Source organism: Cricetulus griseus, chromosome 5, assembly GCF_003668045.3.
Source record: "Cricetulus griseus strain 17A/GY chromosome 5, alternate assembly CriGri-PICRH-1.0, whole genome shotgun sequence".
Taxonomy (NCBI): Eukaryota; Metazoa; Chordata; class Mammalia; order Rodentia; family Cricetidae; genus Cricetulus; species Cricetulus griseus.
In genome coordinates, this window is record NC_048598.1 from 150,089,847 (window position 1) to 150,110,184 (window position 20,338).

Consider the following 20,338-nt stretch of genomic DNA (forward strand, 5'->3'; position numbering starts at 1 on the left):
AGCAGAAAAGGTATGGGATAGTGAGTTAGTGGGGGGCAGGGGAGAAGAGGAGGGAGAGAGAACTGGGATTGACATGTAAAACAATCTCGATTCCTGGAAGGAAAAAAAAACAAATATGGGAAAAGTCAAAATAAAAGACAAACTCAATCACAGCAACAATTATGTCATGTATAAATTCAGCATCCAATTAAAATGCAAAAATTATTAAACTGGATAAAACAACAAGACACAGCTAAACATCTACTGACCCACTTTAAACATAACGAAGCTGATGTTTAACGATCTGACGGTCTTGGGTGTAGTTCAATGAGCTTGCTTAACATGTACAAGACCCAGGATTTAATCTAGGTTTGAGAGGTGAGTAAAAAGAAAACTACATTAGTTGGAACAAAGTAGCTTACGGGCAGAAGGTTTATTTTGGCGTACATTTCTAGGGTCCAGTGACCTCTGGTGGGAAGTCATAGCTGCAGGAGCTTTAAGCAGCTAGGAGCATTGACACTACAGTCAGGAGCAGAGAAGCTCCCTCTCCCCTTCTCAATCTGGGGCCCCAGCCCACGTTGTGCCACTGCCCACATTTAGTGTGAGTCTTCCCGCCTCAGTTAGCTAATCTAATCGACACAGTGTCTCACGGACATGCTCAGAAGCCCATCTCTTCTGTGAGTCTAGATCCCATCTTGGCAGGCAACATCAACCATCAAGACATATGCAAAGATTCTCATTTGGCTGTGTCAGCATCAGGCAGACCTCAAAATGAGAAATTTGCCAGAGACGTAGAGGAACAATTCACAACAATAAAAGGGTCAGTTCACAAGGAAGGAGTAACAATTCTAAACATGTATATATAATAATATAGCTTTCAAATATATGAAGCAAAATCTAAGCCCCTTTTTAGTTACAAAGTTATAGAATGGCAAGGCAAAAAGAATCAATAAAAACATAAGAAATTTGAACAACACTGTCAATAAACATAATCTAAATGAAGAACATTAGCCACAATAACTATAAAGTAAATCCTAACTAGCCAAAGCAGAGTATTGACAAAGATGGACATACACAGATCCACAAAACATCTTCCAAACCTGCTAAAGTACTATAAAGCACATCTACCCAAAACAAATTTCACTAGAAACCAATAGGACTAGGCTCTTAGGAAAATTCAACAATATTTAGAAATTTCCACAAACAAAAGGAATTTTAAAATTAATTGGAACTGAGTAACAGTGAAAACTTAAAGAAAACCAGAATTTGTGAGATTCAAAGCAAAGCCCGGTGTGCATCCTTAACTACTTCTATTTTAAAAAGAAGAAATTTCCCAGTGCTGCAGAGAGGGCTCAGAACTATGAGTGCTGACTGCTCCTGCAGAGGGCCTGGGCTTGAGTCCTGCCCTCACGTGGTGGCAGGATGACAATCACCTGTAACTCCAGTCCTGAGCACCTGACAAGCTCTTCTGCCCTCTGTGGACTCCTGAACATTTAGAGTGCACATGAATTCATACAGGTTCACATCAACACCCAAAAAATTCAGCAAGAAACAAACATAAACTTTGAAAAAGGTAAGTCATTAAAGCCCAGAGATGTAGCACCTCCAGGTACTAGAAAAACAACAGTAAATTAAGCCCACGATGATCAAAAGCATTATCATGATGAAAATGATGAAAGGCAGGAAGCCATAAAGTAGTGAGTAGACATAGACTACAGAATATTTTAAAAGCCAGAAGTTGCTTCTTTAAAGCCCAGATTATGAACAATAGAAAATAAAAGAGAAAATGCACAAGTAACTAATATTAGGAATGAAGAAGACACTGCCACAGGCTGCAGCCTACCTTTAAAGGGAATAAAGGATTACAATGATAAAATTTCACACATTGTACAACTTGTTTCTTTTCCCCAAATTCGTAAAATATTTCTAAACTGAGCTTTTGCCAAACGTTGAGAATGAGTAAAATCAGCTGACTCAAGTGTTCAGATGGTGACTAACTTTGGAGACCCAATTTGTGCACTACAGGCAATTAACACAATTATTCTACATTTTCTGACAGTATTCAGCAATAAAGAATAGAAAGCTGGGCTCAGACAAACAGAGGTCACAGGCACAGAGGAACTGGTGAGGAGGGGGCATTTGGGTCACATAACTGTAATAACCAACAGGACCTGGGTGGAAAGAGGAGGAAATGCAGCCAAAGGCTTAACAACTGGAGCCTTAGGAAGACTCTGGCCCAAAGATCAAAAAGAGCATAAGCGTTAGAGAGACAGAGTCTCAGAGATCAAGGCCTATTTCATCAGTTGCACAACCATCTGACAATCAAATCAGAAATATTCATCATTTGGTCATCCCATAGAGGACAACCCATAGGGTGATGCCAAACCCAATGTAGACTCTGAACAAATAAGGGGTAACTGCAAACTGCTGTGACAGATCTAATATTTACCTAAAACACAATTATAACTTCTCATCTACTGAGAAAAAGTACCATTTATTCTAAGCAAACTATAAAAGAACTACAGCCCACCTGGTACACTGAGGTTATGCAATCATATATGATATCTTTTGTTAGGAATTAAGTTGACAGAATATGCACTAAGAAAAATCAACAACAGAACCACATACAGTAAAAATAATAATAACAACAGCTGTTGTGAAGGAAATTCAATCACAAGAGCCATCATGGCTCTATATACACTCATCTATATCTGAAGAATTTTGACATGGTCCCTATAATTCATTACTGGCCACTGTAAGATTAACCATAAACCTATATAGACTTTCTCTTCCTACAACAGATTCAGAAAACAATATAAAGTAAAACAACATATTGTTACACTCATACGCAGCGAGAAGATAAGTTGGTGAAATTTGGTCTCTGTACCCATTAGTCATTACACTTCCCACCTATCAAGTAGATTTCTTTGCCAGTCATGTATCTCAATGCCGGCTGCAAATTCTAACAATTCTTCCTAAGGCAAATGCATTAACCACAACCCTGCTACAGTAAATAATATTTAATACAACTCCCTTACCTGTCTCAATAGTTTCTCAATGGCTGACATTACCATAAGGCCTCTCCAAACAACTGGAGCAGTCTCTTCAACCAAAAATCCCATAGACATACTGCAACAGTAATCCAAAAATACAACTCATTTGTACAAGTTAATAGTACTTTTTAGAAAACACAAAATTTTAAAAATACACTCACCAAGCAATACCATAATTCAAAAGAGGCCTCATTAGGTTGTCTGAAATAAGAGAAAAAAAATCTTTGAAAAAAAGAGTATAGCATTGCACATAGCACACTTTCTTCATTTTATTCACAAGTGGTTTGTACCATGCTTAACCTGGGCTAATTAACATATCCATTATCTCTTACATTTCTCATTTCTTTGTGGTAATAACACTTAAACTACTTTTGGCAATTTTGAAGTACATAATAATGTTGTACAACAGATCACTGAAACTATTCCCCTGCCTAAAGGTACCATGCATCCTTTGATTGAGAAACCACATACTCATGGATTAAAATTGTTCCTCTCCTTACTCACACTGGTGATGATTAATCTTCATTGTCACTTGACTGGTTAGAGTCATCTAAGAAACACTCCTCTGGTTGTGTCTAGGAGGGTGTTTCCATGGAAGCTTAGGGAGGATGGAAGACCCACCCTGAATGTAGGCTGCAGTTATCCCTGTGCAAAGGTCCCCGACTGGATGAACTGGATTGACTGTGGATATATACCAACATTGTGATCAGCCACACCACACTCCTGCCACCACATCTTCCTCACCACAGTGGACTGAATCTCCTCAAACTATAAACCAAAAAGCCCTCTCCTCCTGGCAACTGCTTTTTGCCATGTATGCTGTCACAGCAGTGAAACAATGACTAATGTAATCCTTAGCTTCTCACCAAACAGTGTTAGAACTTCACCTCTCCCCCACATCCAACCTCTCTGACTGGTCTGGTCCCAGCCTAGACAGTCTACTAGTTCTACCATTCACACACCCTCCCCAAGGCCTGCTTCTAGCTGATCCAGCATCTTGCTGCCCCAGGCTAGTTTTGGTAGTGCCACACCCAATATCTGAGATTTGACCAGGACACTTGCTACCCCCAACCTCTAGACTTGAGCCAGGAAATACTTCCTGCCACCAGCAAAGATGGCCTCTTAACAGCTGATGTCATCCCCCCTCTGCCACATCCAGCTTCCAGGCCCAGTACAACCCTGCACATCTTACAATGGGACCCAGCCTATTAAGTGCACCAGACCATCCCCACCAGGTACCCTCTCCAATCCCTAGATCTAGGATGGGTCATATCCTGTGTTCTGACCTAACATGGTCAAGCCAGGCAGCCACCCCAAAGTGCCACAACTGGACAAAAACCCACATACATCCTGTATAGCATAGCAGTCTCTCATGTCCACCTAACTTTATCATACCCACACCATATCCAACCACCAGGTCCACCTGCCCTACAAACTCTGTGTTCATATCAGACCCAGAACTAACAAAAGAAATTCACACACCCAGGTCTCATTGCAAAAGCACAAACAATATGAAAGATCAAGATAGTATCCCCCCCCAAAAAAAAATCCACCATTCCTATAGAAATGTTCCCCAAAGAGAATCCCCAAAACACACAGTTTAAAAGAATAATCACGAATGTCAAAGAATTCAAGACACTTAAGAAAGATACAGTTCAATGAATTTACAAAGAATAAACTTAAAGAAAATAAGTGTGTGATGACTAAAAAAAGACAAAAGGCTGAATGAAATGACAAATAAAACACAGAATTTGAAAATTAAATTCAATAAAAGACAGAAATACTGAAGAGAGCTCAAGTAGAAATGAAGAAAGGATTTAAAACTCAATAACCCAGCTCGGAAACTCAAGGGAAAGCTTAGCAAGTAGAATGGATCAAGTAGCATTAAAATAAGCAGGACTCAAAACTAAAATAAAGGAATTAGAACACCAAACAAGAATATGACATTTTTTTAAGCAAAGAAAAGCAACATGCAGGAACTGTGGGCCACAATGAGAAGACTAAATCTTCAAATTACAGGCATAGATGAGAGAAGAATCCCAGGCCAGAAGAAAACTTCCCCAAACTAAAGAAAGACATAGCCATACAGACACAAGAAGCCCACAGAACACCAGTTGGAAAAGACAAGAAACTCCATGGAGTATCATAGTTAAAACACTAAGTATATATAACAACAAACAAATACTGAATGCTGGGCTGGAGAGATGGCTCAGGGGTTAAGAGCACTGACTACTGCTGCTCTTCCAGAGGTTCTGAGTTCAATTCCCAGCAACCACATGGTGGCTCATAATCATCTGTCTCAATAAAAACACTAAAAGACCAAAACTGCTAACCTAGATTACTGTACAATGAAAAACTACCTGCCACAGTTAGAAGAGAAAGAAAAACTGAATTTCCAAAATAAAAACAATATAACGATATTATATCCACCAAACTGTGCTCCAAATATCCACTTTCTCTAATTTATAGGTAAACAAAAAAAAATAGAGAAACATCAAAATTAAATAAAAGACATTTGATTGTTTGGGATTGTTCTAGCTATCCTAGGTTTTTTTATTTTTCCATATGAAGTTGAGAATTGTCCTTTTAAGTTCTGTAAAGAATTGTGTGGAATTTTGATAAAAGAACTGCTGAAGGTATCAAGATCCCTAGGTTCAGGCTCTACTACAGAACTATACCAATAAAAATCACATGGTATTGGCACAAAACAAACACATTGATCAATGGAATTCAATTGAAGAGCCAGACATAAATAAATCCACATCCCTATGGACACCTGATTTCTGATAAAGTTGCCAGAAATATACAATGGAAAAAAGAAAGGATCTTCAATGAACAGTGCTGATCAAAATGGATGTCTGCATATAGAAGAATGAAAATAGATCCATATTTACCACCCCACACAATCGAAGTGGATCAAAGTCCTCAACATAAAACCAAGCACACTGAATCTGACAGAAGAGAAAGTGGGCAAGAGCCTTAAATGCATTGGCACAGGAGGCAACTTTCTGAACAGAATACCAATAGCACAGGCAATTAACCATTAGTAAATGGGACCTCATGAAACTGAAAAGCTTCTGTAAGGCAAAGGACACTGCCAATTGGTCAAAGATGCAACCTACAGAATGAAAAAAGATTTTTACCAACTCTACATCCCGTAGAAGGAGGCCTAATATCCAAAATATATAAAGAACTCAAGAAACTAGATATTAAATTGGATTACAGATCTAAACAGAGAATTCTCAATAGAAGAATCTCAAATGGCTGGAAACACAAGAAATAGTCAACATCCTTAGCCATTAGGGAAATGCAAATCAACACAACTTTGAGATTCCATTTACACCTGTCAGAATGCCTAAGATCAAAAACACAAGTGACACTTTATGCTGGCAAGGATGTAGAGCAAGGGGAACACTCCTCCATTGCTGGTGGGAGTGCAAACTTGTACAGCAACTTTGGAAATCAATACGGTGGTTCCTCAGAAAGTTGAGAATTGGTCTACTTCAAAACCCAGCTGTAGGGGATGCTGTAGCAACACCTGCTTAGGGGCTGGCTACAGGTGTGCCTGACCACGCCTGTGAGAGTGTGGTCAAGGTGATGTAGGGAAAGTTTAAGAGTGAGGGGCACTTACGTGGTGGCCGGCTTTCGCTTTCATCTTAGGCTTGCTGTACTTACTGCTGCCCTGCTGGCTAGCTAGGTTGCTCTATAAGTAAGGCTTTTCCCTATTAAATTCCCTTGCATTTTTACCTGGCTCCGTATTGGTAATTTCCCACATTACCAGCTATACCACTCTTGGGCATATACCCAAAGAATGCTTAATCACACCACAAGGACATTTGCTCAGCTATATTCACCGCGGCTTTATTCATAATCACTAGAATCTGGAAACAATCTAACTATCCCTCAACTGAAGAATGGATAAAGCAAATGTGATACATTTAAACAATAGCATATTACTCAGCAGTTTAAAAAAAACACATGAATTTTGCAGGTAAATGGATGCAACTAGGAAAAGGTCATCCTGAGTGAGGTAAACCAAACCCGGAAAGACAAATATGGTTATGTATTCACTTATTATTGGATATTAACTGTTAAGCAGATGATAATCAAGCTATAATTCACACACCCAGCAAAGTTAGATAAAGATGAGGGATATAAGGGGGAAGCCGGGATCTTCCTGGGAAGGGGAAAGACAATAGATTCTGCAGGTGGACTGGGGCCAGATGGGGATAGAAGAGGGAGGGATCAGGGTTGGGAGAGATGGGATGAAGGGAGAAAACATAGAGACAGACAGCTAGAATTGGGGGGCATCTGGCAGTGTGGAAAATTAGTGCAGTGGAAAGTTCATGGAATCAATGAGTGTGACCCTAGAAAGGGCTCCTATGAATGGAGGATATTGAGTCTGAGCTGGCCATCCTTCTGTTGCCAGGCAAGGCTTCCAGTGGAGTGACTGGGTTACTTTGATGCTGGCCAAGAAGATTCTGTGGCTGATGCCACAGAGGATGGAAGGTTCCTCTCTGAAAACTGATAGTGGGGCCCCATTGCCAAAGACCACTTGACAACTCCCACACAGTTCATTGCAGGTAGAGAGGTCAAGCTGGTGCCTGCATGGAGCCTTTACCCCCTATGTTCTAGTCTCTTTGGTACCTGATGGTAATCTGGAGGCTATGAAGAGAGTGGCCAACAGATGTTTGGTTTAACTGGAAGCCCATGCCACAAGAGGGAGCACATGCCCTACACTGCCAGAACCGCCAGGAATTACAGACTAGATAGCCCAAAGACCTAGGGTAGAAGTAAACACAACTGAGAAAAACAATCAATGAAATGATTCCTAATGACATTCTGTTATACTCATAGATCTGTGCCTTGTCCAGTTGTCTTCAGAGAGGCTTCCTCCAACAGCAGACGGAGCAGGTACATATAGACCCACAGCCAGACATTATTCACAGAGTGTCTAAACTGGAGGTCCCCATAGAGTTCCTCTCCTTAGAACTCAGGAGAGGGGGAGGAAAGATTTTAGGAGTCAGAGGTGGTGAAGGACACCAGGAGAACATGGCCCACCAAATCAGCTAAACAGGACTCACATGTGTTCACAGAGACTGAAACAAATGTCAAGCATGGGCATGAATGGGTCTGCACCAAATCCTGCAGGTGTGTCACGGCTGTTAGCCTGGTGCTTTTGTGAAATTCCCAACAGTAGGAAGGAGTATATCTCTGACTCTTCTGTCTGCTCTTGAGACTCTTTTCCTCATGTTGGTTGGTTTATCTAGCCTTGATGCGGGGGCTTTTGTCTTAATATTGCATCTTGTTTTGTCCTGTTTGGCTGCTGTCTCTTGGATACCTCTCTATTCTAAAGAGGAAGTGGATGGGGAGTGGATCTGGGGAGAGCTGGAGGAGGGGGAGCAGGGAGGACTGGAGGGAGGAGAAACTGTGGTTGGGATGATAACAAAAATACACAAATAAATAAAGTACATCTTACATTAAATGAACCAAACCACTATCTATAACATATTTTCACCAAAACATCAAAACAAGTCTTAACAAATTCAGGAAAACTGAAATAATTCCATGTATCCTATCTGGCCATTGTGTAATAAAACTTAACAATTGAAGGCAAACTCTAGAAAGTTCAAAAAAGCATATAAATAAAACAACACATTGCTAAATAATGAAAAAGTCAAAAAACAAGTGAAGGAAAAAAATCAAAAATGTCTGGAATTGAATGAAAATGAAACACACACACACACACACTGGAAAACATTAAAAGCAGTCATACAAGAAAACTTATACCTCTAAGTACCTACATTAAAAAATCAGAAAGAGCACAAATAAATGACTTCATGATTCTCCTGGTTACCTTCTATTGTTGTGAAAAGACATAATGATTAAGGCAACTTATAGAAGAAAGCATTTATTGGGCGTATAGTTTCAGAGATTGAGTCCATAGCCATCAAGACAGGAAGCATGGCTTCAGGAAGCCAGCATGGCACTGGGACAGCTGATAGCTCACATACTCATCTGCAAGTAGGAGCCAGAGAGAACTAACTGGGAATGACACCCAGTGACACATCTATGCCCACTAGGCTGCACTGCCTAATCCTTCTAAACAGTTCCACCAACTGGGGTCAACATATTCAGATATGAGAGCCTATGAGGGCCATTTGCATTCACACCACCACAATGATGGAACTCAGAAGTTTGGAAAAACAAAATTAAGTGAAACCCAAATGTAGTAATGGCAAGAAATGTCAGAAAATCTAAGTAGAAATTAATGAAATAGAAACAAATGAATTAATGAAATAGAAGCAATGAAAAGAATCAATGAACCTAAGATTTTGTTCTTTGAGAAAATAAACAAGATTGATAAGTCCTGGTTCCAACTAAACAAACAAAAAAAAAAGAGATAATCCAAGTTAATAAAATCATAAATGCACAGGGAAACATTACAACAAAGAAATTCAGAACATTATATAGAAATGATTTTTAAAGCTATATGCCATAAATTTAGAAAATCTACAAAAATGGATGAATCTACATTCATCAAAACTTTCAAAGTTAAAATAAGAGATCAAGGGGCTGGAGAGATGGCTCAGAGGTTAAGAGCACTGACTGAACTTCCAAAGGTTCTGAGTTCAATTCCCGGCAACTACATGGTGGCTCACAACCATCCGTTATGAGATCTGGTACCCTCTTCTAGTGTGCAGATATACATGGAAGCAGAATGTTGTATACATAATAAATAAATAAAATCTTTAAAAAAATAAGAGATCAAATTTATAATAAATAAGGAAATTGAAACAGTATTAAACAACCTTGTGACTAAAAAAAATGCCCAGGCCCAGATAGATAGTTTTTAACAGATTCTAAAATAACATCTACAACTAATACTTCTAAATTATTTGTGGGGATCTCCCAAATTCCTTGTACAGAACCAGTATTATTTTAAGGCCAAAACAAGGTAAATACACAATAAAAAAACAAAATTACAGAATACCTATACATACAAAAATTATCAATAAAATACTTGCAAACTGAGACAAAATGCATATATATCCCTACAGATGTAGGAATGGTACAACAAATACAAGTCAATAAATATGTATAAATTACATAAGTGGACTTAAAGATTTAAAAAATCACATGATCACTTTAATAGCTAAGAGCAAAAGCCTTTGACAAAACCCAACATGCCTTCATAACAAAAGTCCTAGAGAGAGTGGGACTGGAAGGAACATACATCAACATAATAAAGGTTACATATGACAAACCAGCAGTCAACACCACCCTAAGTGGAGAAGAAGTTAAAGCATTTCCTTAAAACAGGAATGAGATAAGGGCTGTTCACTATCTTACGCCTTTTCAACATAGAACTGGAGCAATAAGGCAACAGAAGGAAATTAAAGGGATACAAAAAAGAAAAATTAACTATTCCTATTTGCAGATACAATATACATAAAAGATCTAAGAAATTCTATCAGAAAACCAACAGTTTGATCAACAATTTCAGAAACATGGCAGGGCACAGAATCATCTTACAAAAATCAATAGCTCTTCTATACACAACAAACACATTGAGGAAGACTTCATTGACACACTCCCATTCACAATAGACTCAAAGGAAAAATATAAATAGGAATAAAACTAAGCAAATAGGTGAAAGACCTACACAATAAAAACTTAAAATTTCTAAAGAAATGGATTAAGAGAGACATTAGAAAATAGAAAGACTTGCCATGCTCATTGACTGGTAGAATTAATATAGCAAAAATGACCATTCTACCAAAAGCTGTTTACATATTGAATGTAATCTCGACCAAAATCCCCATCTCATTTGTCACAAAAAAGGGGAAAACTATCCTAAAGTTCATTTGGAACCACAAAAGCCCCTGGATAACCAAAGCTATCCTTAACAAAAAGAATAATACAGGCAGAATTATCATTCCTTATTTCAAGATATGTTGCATAACTATAGTAGGGACAAACAGTATGGGAGTGGCACAAAAACAGACATGTACACCAGTGAAATAAAAATTGAAGATCCAAACATTAGTACATGTAACTATAGCCAACTAATATTTGACCAAGACACCAAAAACACACACTGGAGAAAAGACAGCACCTTCAACACTTGGTACTGGGGAAACTGCATATCCACATGTAGACGATTACAATTAGACATATTGCTCTCACCTTGAACAAAAACTAGCTCCAAATGGATCAAAGACCTAAACATAAAACCTGAAACTGCTAAAGAAAAATACAGATAGTACCCTCCATGACACAGGTGTCCAAAAGGACTTCCTGAACAGGGCTCCATTTGCCCAGAAATTACAGCCAACAACTGGGGAGTGGGACCTAGTAAAATTAAAAAGCTCTACACAGCTAAGGAAATAATCAAGCGAAGAAGCCTGCAGTTTGGAAAAGAATCTTTGCCAGTTATACATCTGACAAAGAATTAATATCTAGAATATATAAAGAACTCAACAATCTGAGGCATAAATACAAATGGCCCATTCAAAAAAAAAAAAAACAGCAATGGATCTAAACAGAGTTCTCAAAAGAAATTTAAAAATGGCTAAGAAGTGTATCAGATGGGGTTATCATCAAGAATGCTACATGCTTTAAACTGAATCATGTGCTCAATAAATGATCTAATGAACTAAGCAGTTCTCAAAAGAACAGGGCAGGCAGAAGTGGGTTATGAATAAAAACCCATAGTACAGTGAACAATATGTATGAGGATGCTTTAATCAAACCTATCACTTTGCATGCTGACCCAAAAAACTTTAAAACAATATTTTGTTGTTTGTTTGTTTTTTGAGACAGTTTCTCTGTATTGCTTTGGAGCCTGTCCTGGAACTTGCTCTGTAGACCAAGTTAGCCTCGTACTCACAGAGATCCAACTGCCTCTGCCTCCTGAGTGCTGGGATTAAAGGCATGCACCACCACATTCTTGTCTGTGAATTTAGTGAATGAAAAGGTCCTATCTAGGGCTACAAGTAGCAAAAACTGCAGTTGACATTTTTGTTTACCGGGCAAACTTTTATTGAGTTTCTGTTATCCCCAATCTTTCTGTTTTATAAGGTAACATTTCTGGTCTTCTTACCAAATTTATATGACATACAAAACTGGTGTGCTTTTTTTGAGACTCCATTTTTATTATTATTATTTTACTGGCCAGGCCAGGCATCCTTAATCCCAGAACTTGTAGGCAGAGGCAGGCAGATCTCTATGAGATTGAGGCCAGCCTAGTCTACATAGTGAGTTCCAGGACAGCCAGGATACATAGAGACCCTGTCTCAAAAAGTACCCCCAATTATTTTTTTATTTATCTATTGAGGGGGTGGTAATAGGGGGTGGGCAAGCATGTGCCATGGTATAAGTGAAGGTATTAGAGGACAATTCTGTGGAGTTCATTCTCTCCTTCCACCTTTATGTGACTTTCAGGGATCAAACTCAGACTGGCATGCTTGAGTGGAAAGCACCTGTACCCATCCTGAAGGACCTAAACTGGCCTTTCTTCTAAAATTCCTGCCTTAATGTTCTGTGAAGAGACACCATGACCACTGCAACTCTTATAAAAGAAATCATTTAATTGGGGCTGGCTTCCAGTTCAGAGGTTTAGTCCATTATCAGTATGTAGTGTGCAGGTAGACATGGTGCTAGCGAAGGAGCTGAGGGTTCTACATCCAGATGCACAGGCAGCAGGAAGAGAGAGCAAATGGGACTGGCTTGAGCTACTGAAACTCCAAGCCCAGCCCCAATGACATACTTCCTACAAGGCCACACCTTCTACCTTCTCAAGTAGTGCCACTCCCTGATGACTAAGCATTCAATAATATGGGGGTCATTCTTATTCAAATGACACAATTCCTTTTCAGTAGGACATGGAAGCTATGAGTTCAAAGGATTCCTGAGCTAGAATTTGAAAGTTTCTATGGCCATGAGAGACAGCAGAGAGGTGTAGGACACAGAAGGATGGGAAACAAAGACCAAGTTATGACTGTGCTCTTCTGCTGACTGAAATGCTAACAGATGTGTACACTGTAACACAAGCCCCGCAGCATTATGACTGTCAGCACAAGAGACAATTGAGGACTTAAACAGAATGTAACAGATACAGAGCCAATGACATGGCATTGGCCTTACTGTGACCTACAAAACATGTGGTTTACAAGACTGACAGATATACAGCTGATTTTGAAAGAAAAGGAACAAACACTATGATGGTTTGAATGAAAATGGCCCAGAACAATTATAGGGAGCTTTTCACTATTAGGAGGTGTGGCCTTAGAGGAGGTGTGTCACTGGGAGTGGGCTTTGAGGTTTCAGATGTCCAGTCAGGGAGAACTCGCAGCTATTCTCTAGCACCATGTCTACCTTCATGCCTCCATGCTTCCTGCCATAACTATAATGGACTAATAAACCTCTGGACTGTAAGCCAGCCCCAATTAAATGCTTTCCTTTATAAGAGTTTCTGTGGTATAAGGTATAGCTACAGAATACAAATAAACTTAAGTTATAATGAAAATTATAAAAGATAACACATTACAAATAAATAGTAAGAGAATCTGTGGCAAAAATGCTTAGTACAGATATGAGAAGCCTTACTCTACCATCATCTGGCTATACTGGAGGTTTGAGAGTTTACATGGTCCACATGGCAGCACACATACATAAGAAACCAAAGTACTGAAGAAATGAGCACAGAGTCACCAACATTGGTGACACCACAACAAAGTGAAATCTGCCCAGGGAATGATGCTAAAGAAGCCTGGAGGACTTGTGACTTCAGGTACAAACCATGAGAGCAGCAGAGCTGCTAACTGCTTTATAGAATATCCTCTGTGACAGTCAATAGTTAGGAAATTATCAAAAACAAATTATACAGTAGCTACATCCCTAAAAAAGATGTAAATTATTTCCATTTTTAAAATTGTACTTTAGAGGCTCAATGAATATTCACCATGAAAGAGAATGGTTTCCTTTCACTTACGGGCATATTTATTGAATGCCTACTTAAGCCAAGGAGAACAAAGACAGAAATAGAAGGGCAAAACAAATAGACACAGTCCTCATGAAACATAAAGTCTAGATGAAAAAAATATTAACACTACCCACAAAATCACTACATTTATCTGAAGAGCATCACTTTTCTACAGAAAAGTCAACTTTACGTTGTTATTATCTAGTTGTCAAATAAGCACAAGAATATCTGCTTGAGGTATAAAAGTGATACACTAATATACACATATGTTGTGGGGTTATTTGATCAACCTAGCATATCCTTGTTTGGTGAGGATATGTAACATCAAGTCCTCCCAAGCACTAGCCCATCACTGACTGCAGTCACTACACTGTTCCAAAGACCCTTGAGTCTACTTCTTCCTACCTGATGAAAAAAACTGCACAAGTGACATCTCCCTACGCTACTGCCCACTCGTTAATCCCTGGTAACCACCATTGTGCTTTCTGAGTCTGAGCTTTGTTCTTGGGAATCTCATATGAGTGAGAAAATATATTAACACAGTATTTATCATTCTGTGCCCGGCTTACTTCACTTAGCATAATATTTTCCAGATCCATTCACGTGGCTAAAATTGAAAGGCTATTCTACTGTGGCTAAGTAGCATTCCACTGTAAATATAAACTACATTTTCTTTATCAATTCATCTGCTAACATTTTTCTTCTACATCTTTATTTCTTTTTAATAGTGTTAGAACAAACACAGAAGGGCAGAACTCATCAACATACTAATATAATTTCCTGTGGATATATATCCAAACATGTTCTAGAATATATGATAACTATTTTTAGTTTTTAGTAGCCTTCATGTTACTATACAATTTACATTTCTAACAATAGTATACAGGGGTTCATTTTCTCCACATCCACATCATGATTCAACTTGTTTGTTTTTTCAAACAGAATCTCATGTAGCCCAGGCTGACTCAGAACTTTGGCTCCCCCCTGTTTCATCCTCTTTGGTGTTTACCTATTATATTGCCAGAGTGCACTAATACCTATCATTATGACAATCACCATTCTACCAGGTGTGAAGTGACACTACATTGTAGTTTTAATTTGCATTTCTCCCTGTGTATTAGTGGTGTTGCAATTTTTTTCATATACTTGCAGGGTCATTTGTTTGTAATCTTGTTTGAGAAGTGTCTATTCAAATCTTTTGCCCACTTTCCAGTCAGATTGCTTGCTTCCTTGCTATTGAATTCCTAACATGATTCTGAGTTTCACCCTTCGTCACAAACATTAGTCCAAAACACATTCTCCCATTCTACCAGTTAAGAGGTAGTAAGATAGTCTCTTTCTCAAAAATATTACTCAGATTTAAAAACCTTGGGGAAGTATAAGAGATAGCTTAACTTTAAACAAATATCCAAATACCTTGAACAATGTCAATATTTCAAAAGTTTTAAAACACAGTGTTTTAATAACACTTGGGTCTCTAAGAAGTAGCCAATGCACATTAAATCTGAAAACGTTTTTTTTTTTTTTTCAGTGAGAACCATTCCCAAAAGATGCTGAGTTAGTTTGCATCTTTACATATAAATACAGTTGATGGAATTTATGAGGATGGCCATCACTCATGTCTGGTTACTCCCTCTGTATGTAGCTGGTATTTCTGACCATACAATCACCCATGAAGGAGTGAGTTCTTAATTTCAATCCCCTAAAAGCAAACACCTAACTTAATAAAGCATAACAATAACTTAAACAATTTTCTGCTCCTCCATCACAGAAATGTGCATATACACTTGAAAGAATTTTTTTATTACAGAAGGCCTAATTTGCATATGTGCATGTTGATTCCACATTCCTACTTCTTTAAGTGTTAACTTGGGAAAGCTTTTTATGCAAAACAGTTATCTGTATGTCTTACTTTCATTTCTGCTGTTGTGATAAAATACCCTGACAAAAAGCAACTTGGGGGAAAGATTTACTTCAGCCACAATTCCAGGTCAACGTTTATCATAGCAGGGAAGTCAAGCAGAAACTTGAAGCAGTTAGTCACATCACACACAAGAGCCAGAGAGGAACAAACGCTTATGTGCTCATTTGTGCTTAGCCCCTCTCTATACTTTATACACTCAGGACCCAAACACAAGCATGGTGCTGCCTACAATGGGTGAGTCTTCTTCCCTAATTAAAGTAATTAAGACCATGACCCACAGATATGCCACAGGACAACCTGATCCAGACAATCAATATCATGATCCACAGACAAGCCACAGGACAACCTGACCTAAACAATCATTTAGTGATACTCTCATCCCCAGGGGACTCTACATTGTGTCAAGGTAAAAATTAAAACTTACCATTATACTATAGTTCTTTATATTTAATATCTAAAACTACCCATTATTCTATAGTTCTTTATATTTAATATCTAAAACTACCCATTATTCTATAGTTCTTTATATTTATTATCTAGAGTTGCATGTTTTCAAGCTATTTTATAAGTCTTTCATTACCATGCAAATCTTGATGTTTGTTCAGTTATAAATAACTGTTGAAATAAAAAATTACTTGGATATTTTCTTCATATTCAATCAACTAATTACAGATTAAATTCCCCAAAATAATTATCTTCAATTATAAAACTAGTTAAATTAAATTGCTTAAAACTTTTTTTAGAAATCAAGTAACCTCATTCTCTAAAGCTTCTCAGTTGTGTCCATGGTTGCCTTATAAATCCTAACAACCAAAATTTATCTAAATATATAAACAGCTCATACAAATTTAATACAGCTAGTAAATAGAATAAATCCAATTATCTTAATGTCAGCTTATCTTAATTGTTCTAAAATTGCTGAAAAGTTTGATCAAATTATTTTACATCTTTCATTAAAACCCTCCTAAGTATAATAAAATGGTGAGCCAAAAGATTTTTGGGCTCCTGATGACTTTGTGGAAGAGAAATGTTGTATCAATATTGGGTGGCCACCAACCTCTCATGTGGAAGAGAAATTAGTTCTTGTTTTTACTGCTATGGTATTGGATTTTCTTTCATTTCATTTCATTTCTTTCATAACCAAATGTCATCTCAGTTAATATACAATATATTTAATTTAATTAAATGTTCCATATTAGAATTACCAAGGTAGTGCTAAGGAATGTAGCTCAGTGGTAAAGAGCCTACCTACCATGCAAGAGGCCCTGAGTTCAATGCCCAGCACTGCACATAGCATGATAGCATTTGCTTATGATCCTAATCATAGGATCAGAGCCATCCTCATTTACATAGCAAGTTTGAGGCCTGGTCTGAGCTCTTGTCTCAAAAACAAACAAAAGCTAACATTTCAGCTTCTCCAGTTATATTTTCTTAAAGGCTTCAAGCATCTTTAATACAAGATATCTGTAGTTAGTTTCACGATTGTTAATAGACAAATGTTAAAACTAATGTACATACTGATTTTATCTCCAAAGGTGGTATCAAGATATGCTGTAGGAATCTGGATTATTGGTCAGAAAAATTAAGACAGAGCTGCAGGACCAAAGATCGTCCTGCCTGAAAGATCCTGCTACATACAGGTGTGAGGAACATTCAAATCCATATATTTCCTTGGAACTCAAAAGAGTATTTTTAAACACCCTGGCAATACAAATCTTAATTTCCTGCTTTCAATTGATGGTATTCTCTAAAGACCTGAAGGTGCTCAGTGAAGGAAAAACGTAAAGCCGAGATCACAGTGTACAAATATCTCAAAGGTTATCAAAGAAAGCAGAATTATAATAGATTGTTCTCATGGGGACAGAACCAGAAAAACAGGGCGAATTACATGGAAGCCTGTCTTTTGCAGCCAGGTGTGAGCTTTCTAGGTAGCAATGTATGAAATCTTCTCCACAAAACTCAAACTCATCTAACCTCTTTACCACCTTCTCTCTCTTTCCTTGTCTTTCTCAGCTGGATCAATGTCACATCACATTCATTTTGCTGACAGTGAAGATGGAACAGAGAAATCAGATTCTAGTTCATTGCTGTAACTTTTAGAAAATGATAATCAGCAATTAGATGATATAAATCATGGCCCCAAGAGCTGACCCTGACATGTCTACCATATTGATTACTTGGCTTTCAAGGATGATTCCTGACCACCTAACTAACCATAAAAGATAGAAGACAATCTCTTTCTAAAGGAAACTAAATGTGTAAGTAACGCTGAGAAACAGTCCATATTTTTCAGTGTGGGTAAAACTAATAAATAGCAAAATGGGAAGATAAATATAATCAAACTTCCAATATTGCAGGGTTGTTTTTCATCAATATGCATAAATAAAATTGCAGTGTATAGATTTAAGTATCCCACAGTAGTAAACTGTTGAACAACTCCTTTGGGATGAGGAGCCTAGATTTTTTGGGAGAAGGGTGGGGAATAAAAATAATCAAAAGGAGAAAAAAAGATAAAAGGAATGTGATTAACACAGTTTGCATTTTCTTCTATAATTATGGAAATTAGATAAGCTTAAGAATAAATAAAGTTAAAAAAGAATAAATAAAGTAGATAGTTATGGTTGACACACCTATAACAGTCTTGGCTCCTGGAAAGATGAGGCAGGATGATTGCCATGAGTTTGAGACCAGCCTTGGCTACACAGTATGACCCTGTGGTATATATACTGTAGAAGGCTATTTAATCTATACTGAGAATCTGTGGTGTGTGCATTGTAGAAGGCTATTTATACTGCAAATCTGTGGTATATATACAATAAGAGGCTATTTAGTCTATTCTGTGAATCTGTCATATATCTACAGTAGGAGGCTATTTATACTGAAAATCTATGGTGTATATATAGTAGAAAGCTATTTAATCTATATTGTGGATCTGTGGTACACATACAGTAGGAGGCTATTTAATCTATACTGAGAATCTGTGGTGCATATACAGTAGAAAGCTATTTAATCTATACTGAGAATCTGTGGTGCATATACAGTAGAAAGCTATTTAATCTATACTGAGAATCTGTGGTATATATACAGTAGGAGGCCATTTAATCTATACTGCCAATCCGTGGTGCAGGACTGCTACCTTCATCCATTAGCTCAGCTGAAGCTTCTGGATAACTTGCTGTAACTCCATCTTCAGCATTGTCTGCTTCCCCACACACTTTCCTATTGTGAAAGTTTCTTCCCTTAAGTCTCATGAGCCAGCCTCGGATAGGCTCCAACTTCCTACCATGCAGCTTTCTCATGCGCCTCAGCCTTCCTGGAACAGAAGATAATTAAGACCTTGTCTGGGATCAGCTATGGCTTAAGCAAATGTTGTGGCTGTTCAAGTTTCTATCTAGTTCACTAAACTTGATCCACACCAATGACAAGGCTACTGGGTTCATATTGTTTCACGTGCTCTCTGTAGTAGCACTTTAGCTTCTTTCTCAGACTTGCCCTGTACTTTCAGGACTTGGCTGTTCAGTGATGAGGAGCCCAACTTTTCACCCCTTTTATCTTTTGGCATGGCCCTCACTAAGCTGACTCATTTTTAGCTTTGGATATGAAGTGACAGAGCTGTGACTTTCTTTCACATCAACACTTAGAGCACCAAGGGTCCAATTTCATTGGTCAAATTTCAATATGTTGTGTCCCAAAGCACTAGAAGGTTGGAGGGAAGAGAAATGGGAAAACCACTGGTCAGTGGAACAGAAAGAACACATACATTTATCAATTAAACTTGCCATCTTAAGATGGGTTCAGTTCACAGTACCCTAAAATAATTGCAACACTAACAACAAAGGTCTTTGTCCCACTCTACCATAATAAAAATAATGACAAGGTTTGAAATATTTACTAGAACTTCCAAAATGGGACACAGACACACATGATCACATGCTGTTGGAAAACAACACCAAGAGTGTCACATATGGCAAGCAATTAAGGGTTATCACAAACTTTCAAAAGAACACACTAAATGTGGAATACAATAAAATGTTAGGTGTGTGTGTGAGGGGGGGGGAGAGAGAGAGAGTGACTTCATGAAAATCAGCTAATCAGAAATACGATGGACTCAGCGAACTGGTAGGTAGATCACACCTATAATCCCTGCATATAGGAGGCTGAGACATGAGCCTAAAAAATCAAACGGGTTCATTCAAAGCCAGCCTGGGCTACAGAGTATGGTTCTGAAGAAAGGAGAGGGGAGGAGGAGAAGGAGGGAGGAGGGAGGGAAGGAGGGAGGAGGGAGGGAAGGAGGGAGGGGTGAGGCAGGGAGAGGAGTAAGAAAAGGAAGAAGAGAAGGAGGAAGGGAAAGGGGAGGGAGAAACAATAGATCATCCTGCTGTTCTGATTTACTTT

The 20,338-nt window shown here is 38.2% G+C and overlaps 1 protein-coding gene across 1 annotated transcript in view; it reads right to left on the reverse strand.

Moving 5' to 3' along the window:
• Positions 1 to 20,338, reverse strand: part of LOC100760955 (iron-sulfur protein NUBPL) — a 189,904-nt gene that overhangs the window by 113,729 nt on the left and 55,837 nt on the right. The window contains exons 5-6 of the mRNA XM_027416314.1: positions 3,194 to 3,233; positions 3,018 to 3,108 (exon numbers count right to left, since the gene is read on the reverse strand). Coding sequence (XP_027272115.1) covers positions 3,018 to 3,108; positions 3,194 to 3,233 — 131 coding nt within the window. The remainder of the gene's footprint in view (positions 1 to 3,017; positions 3,109 to 3,193; positions 3,234 to 20,338) is intronic.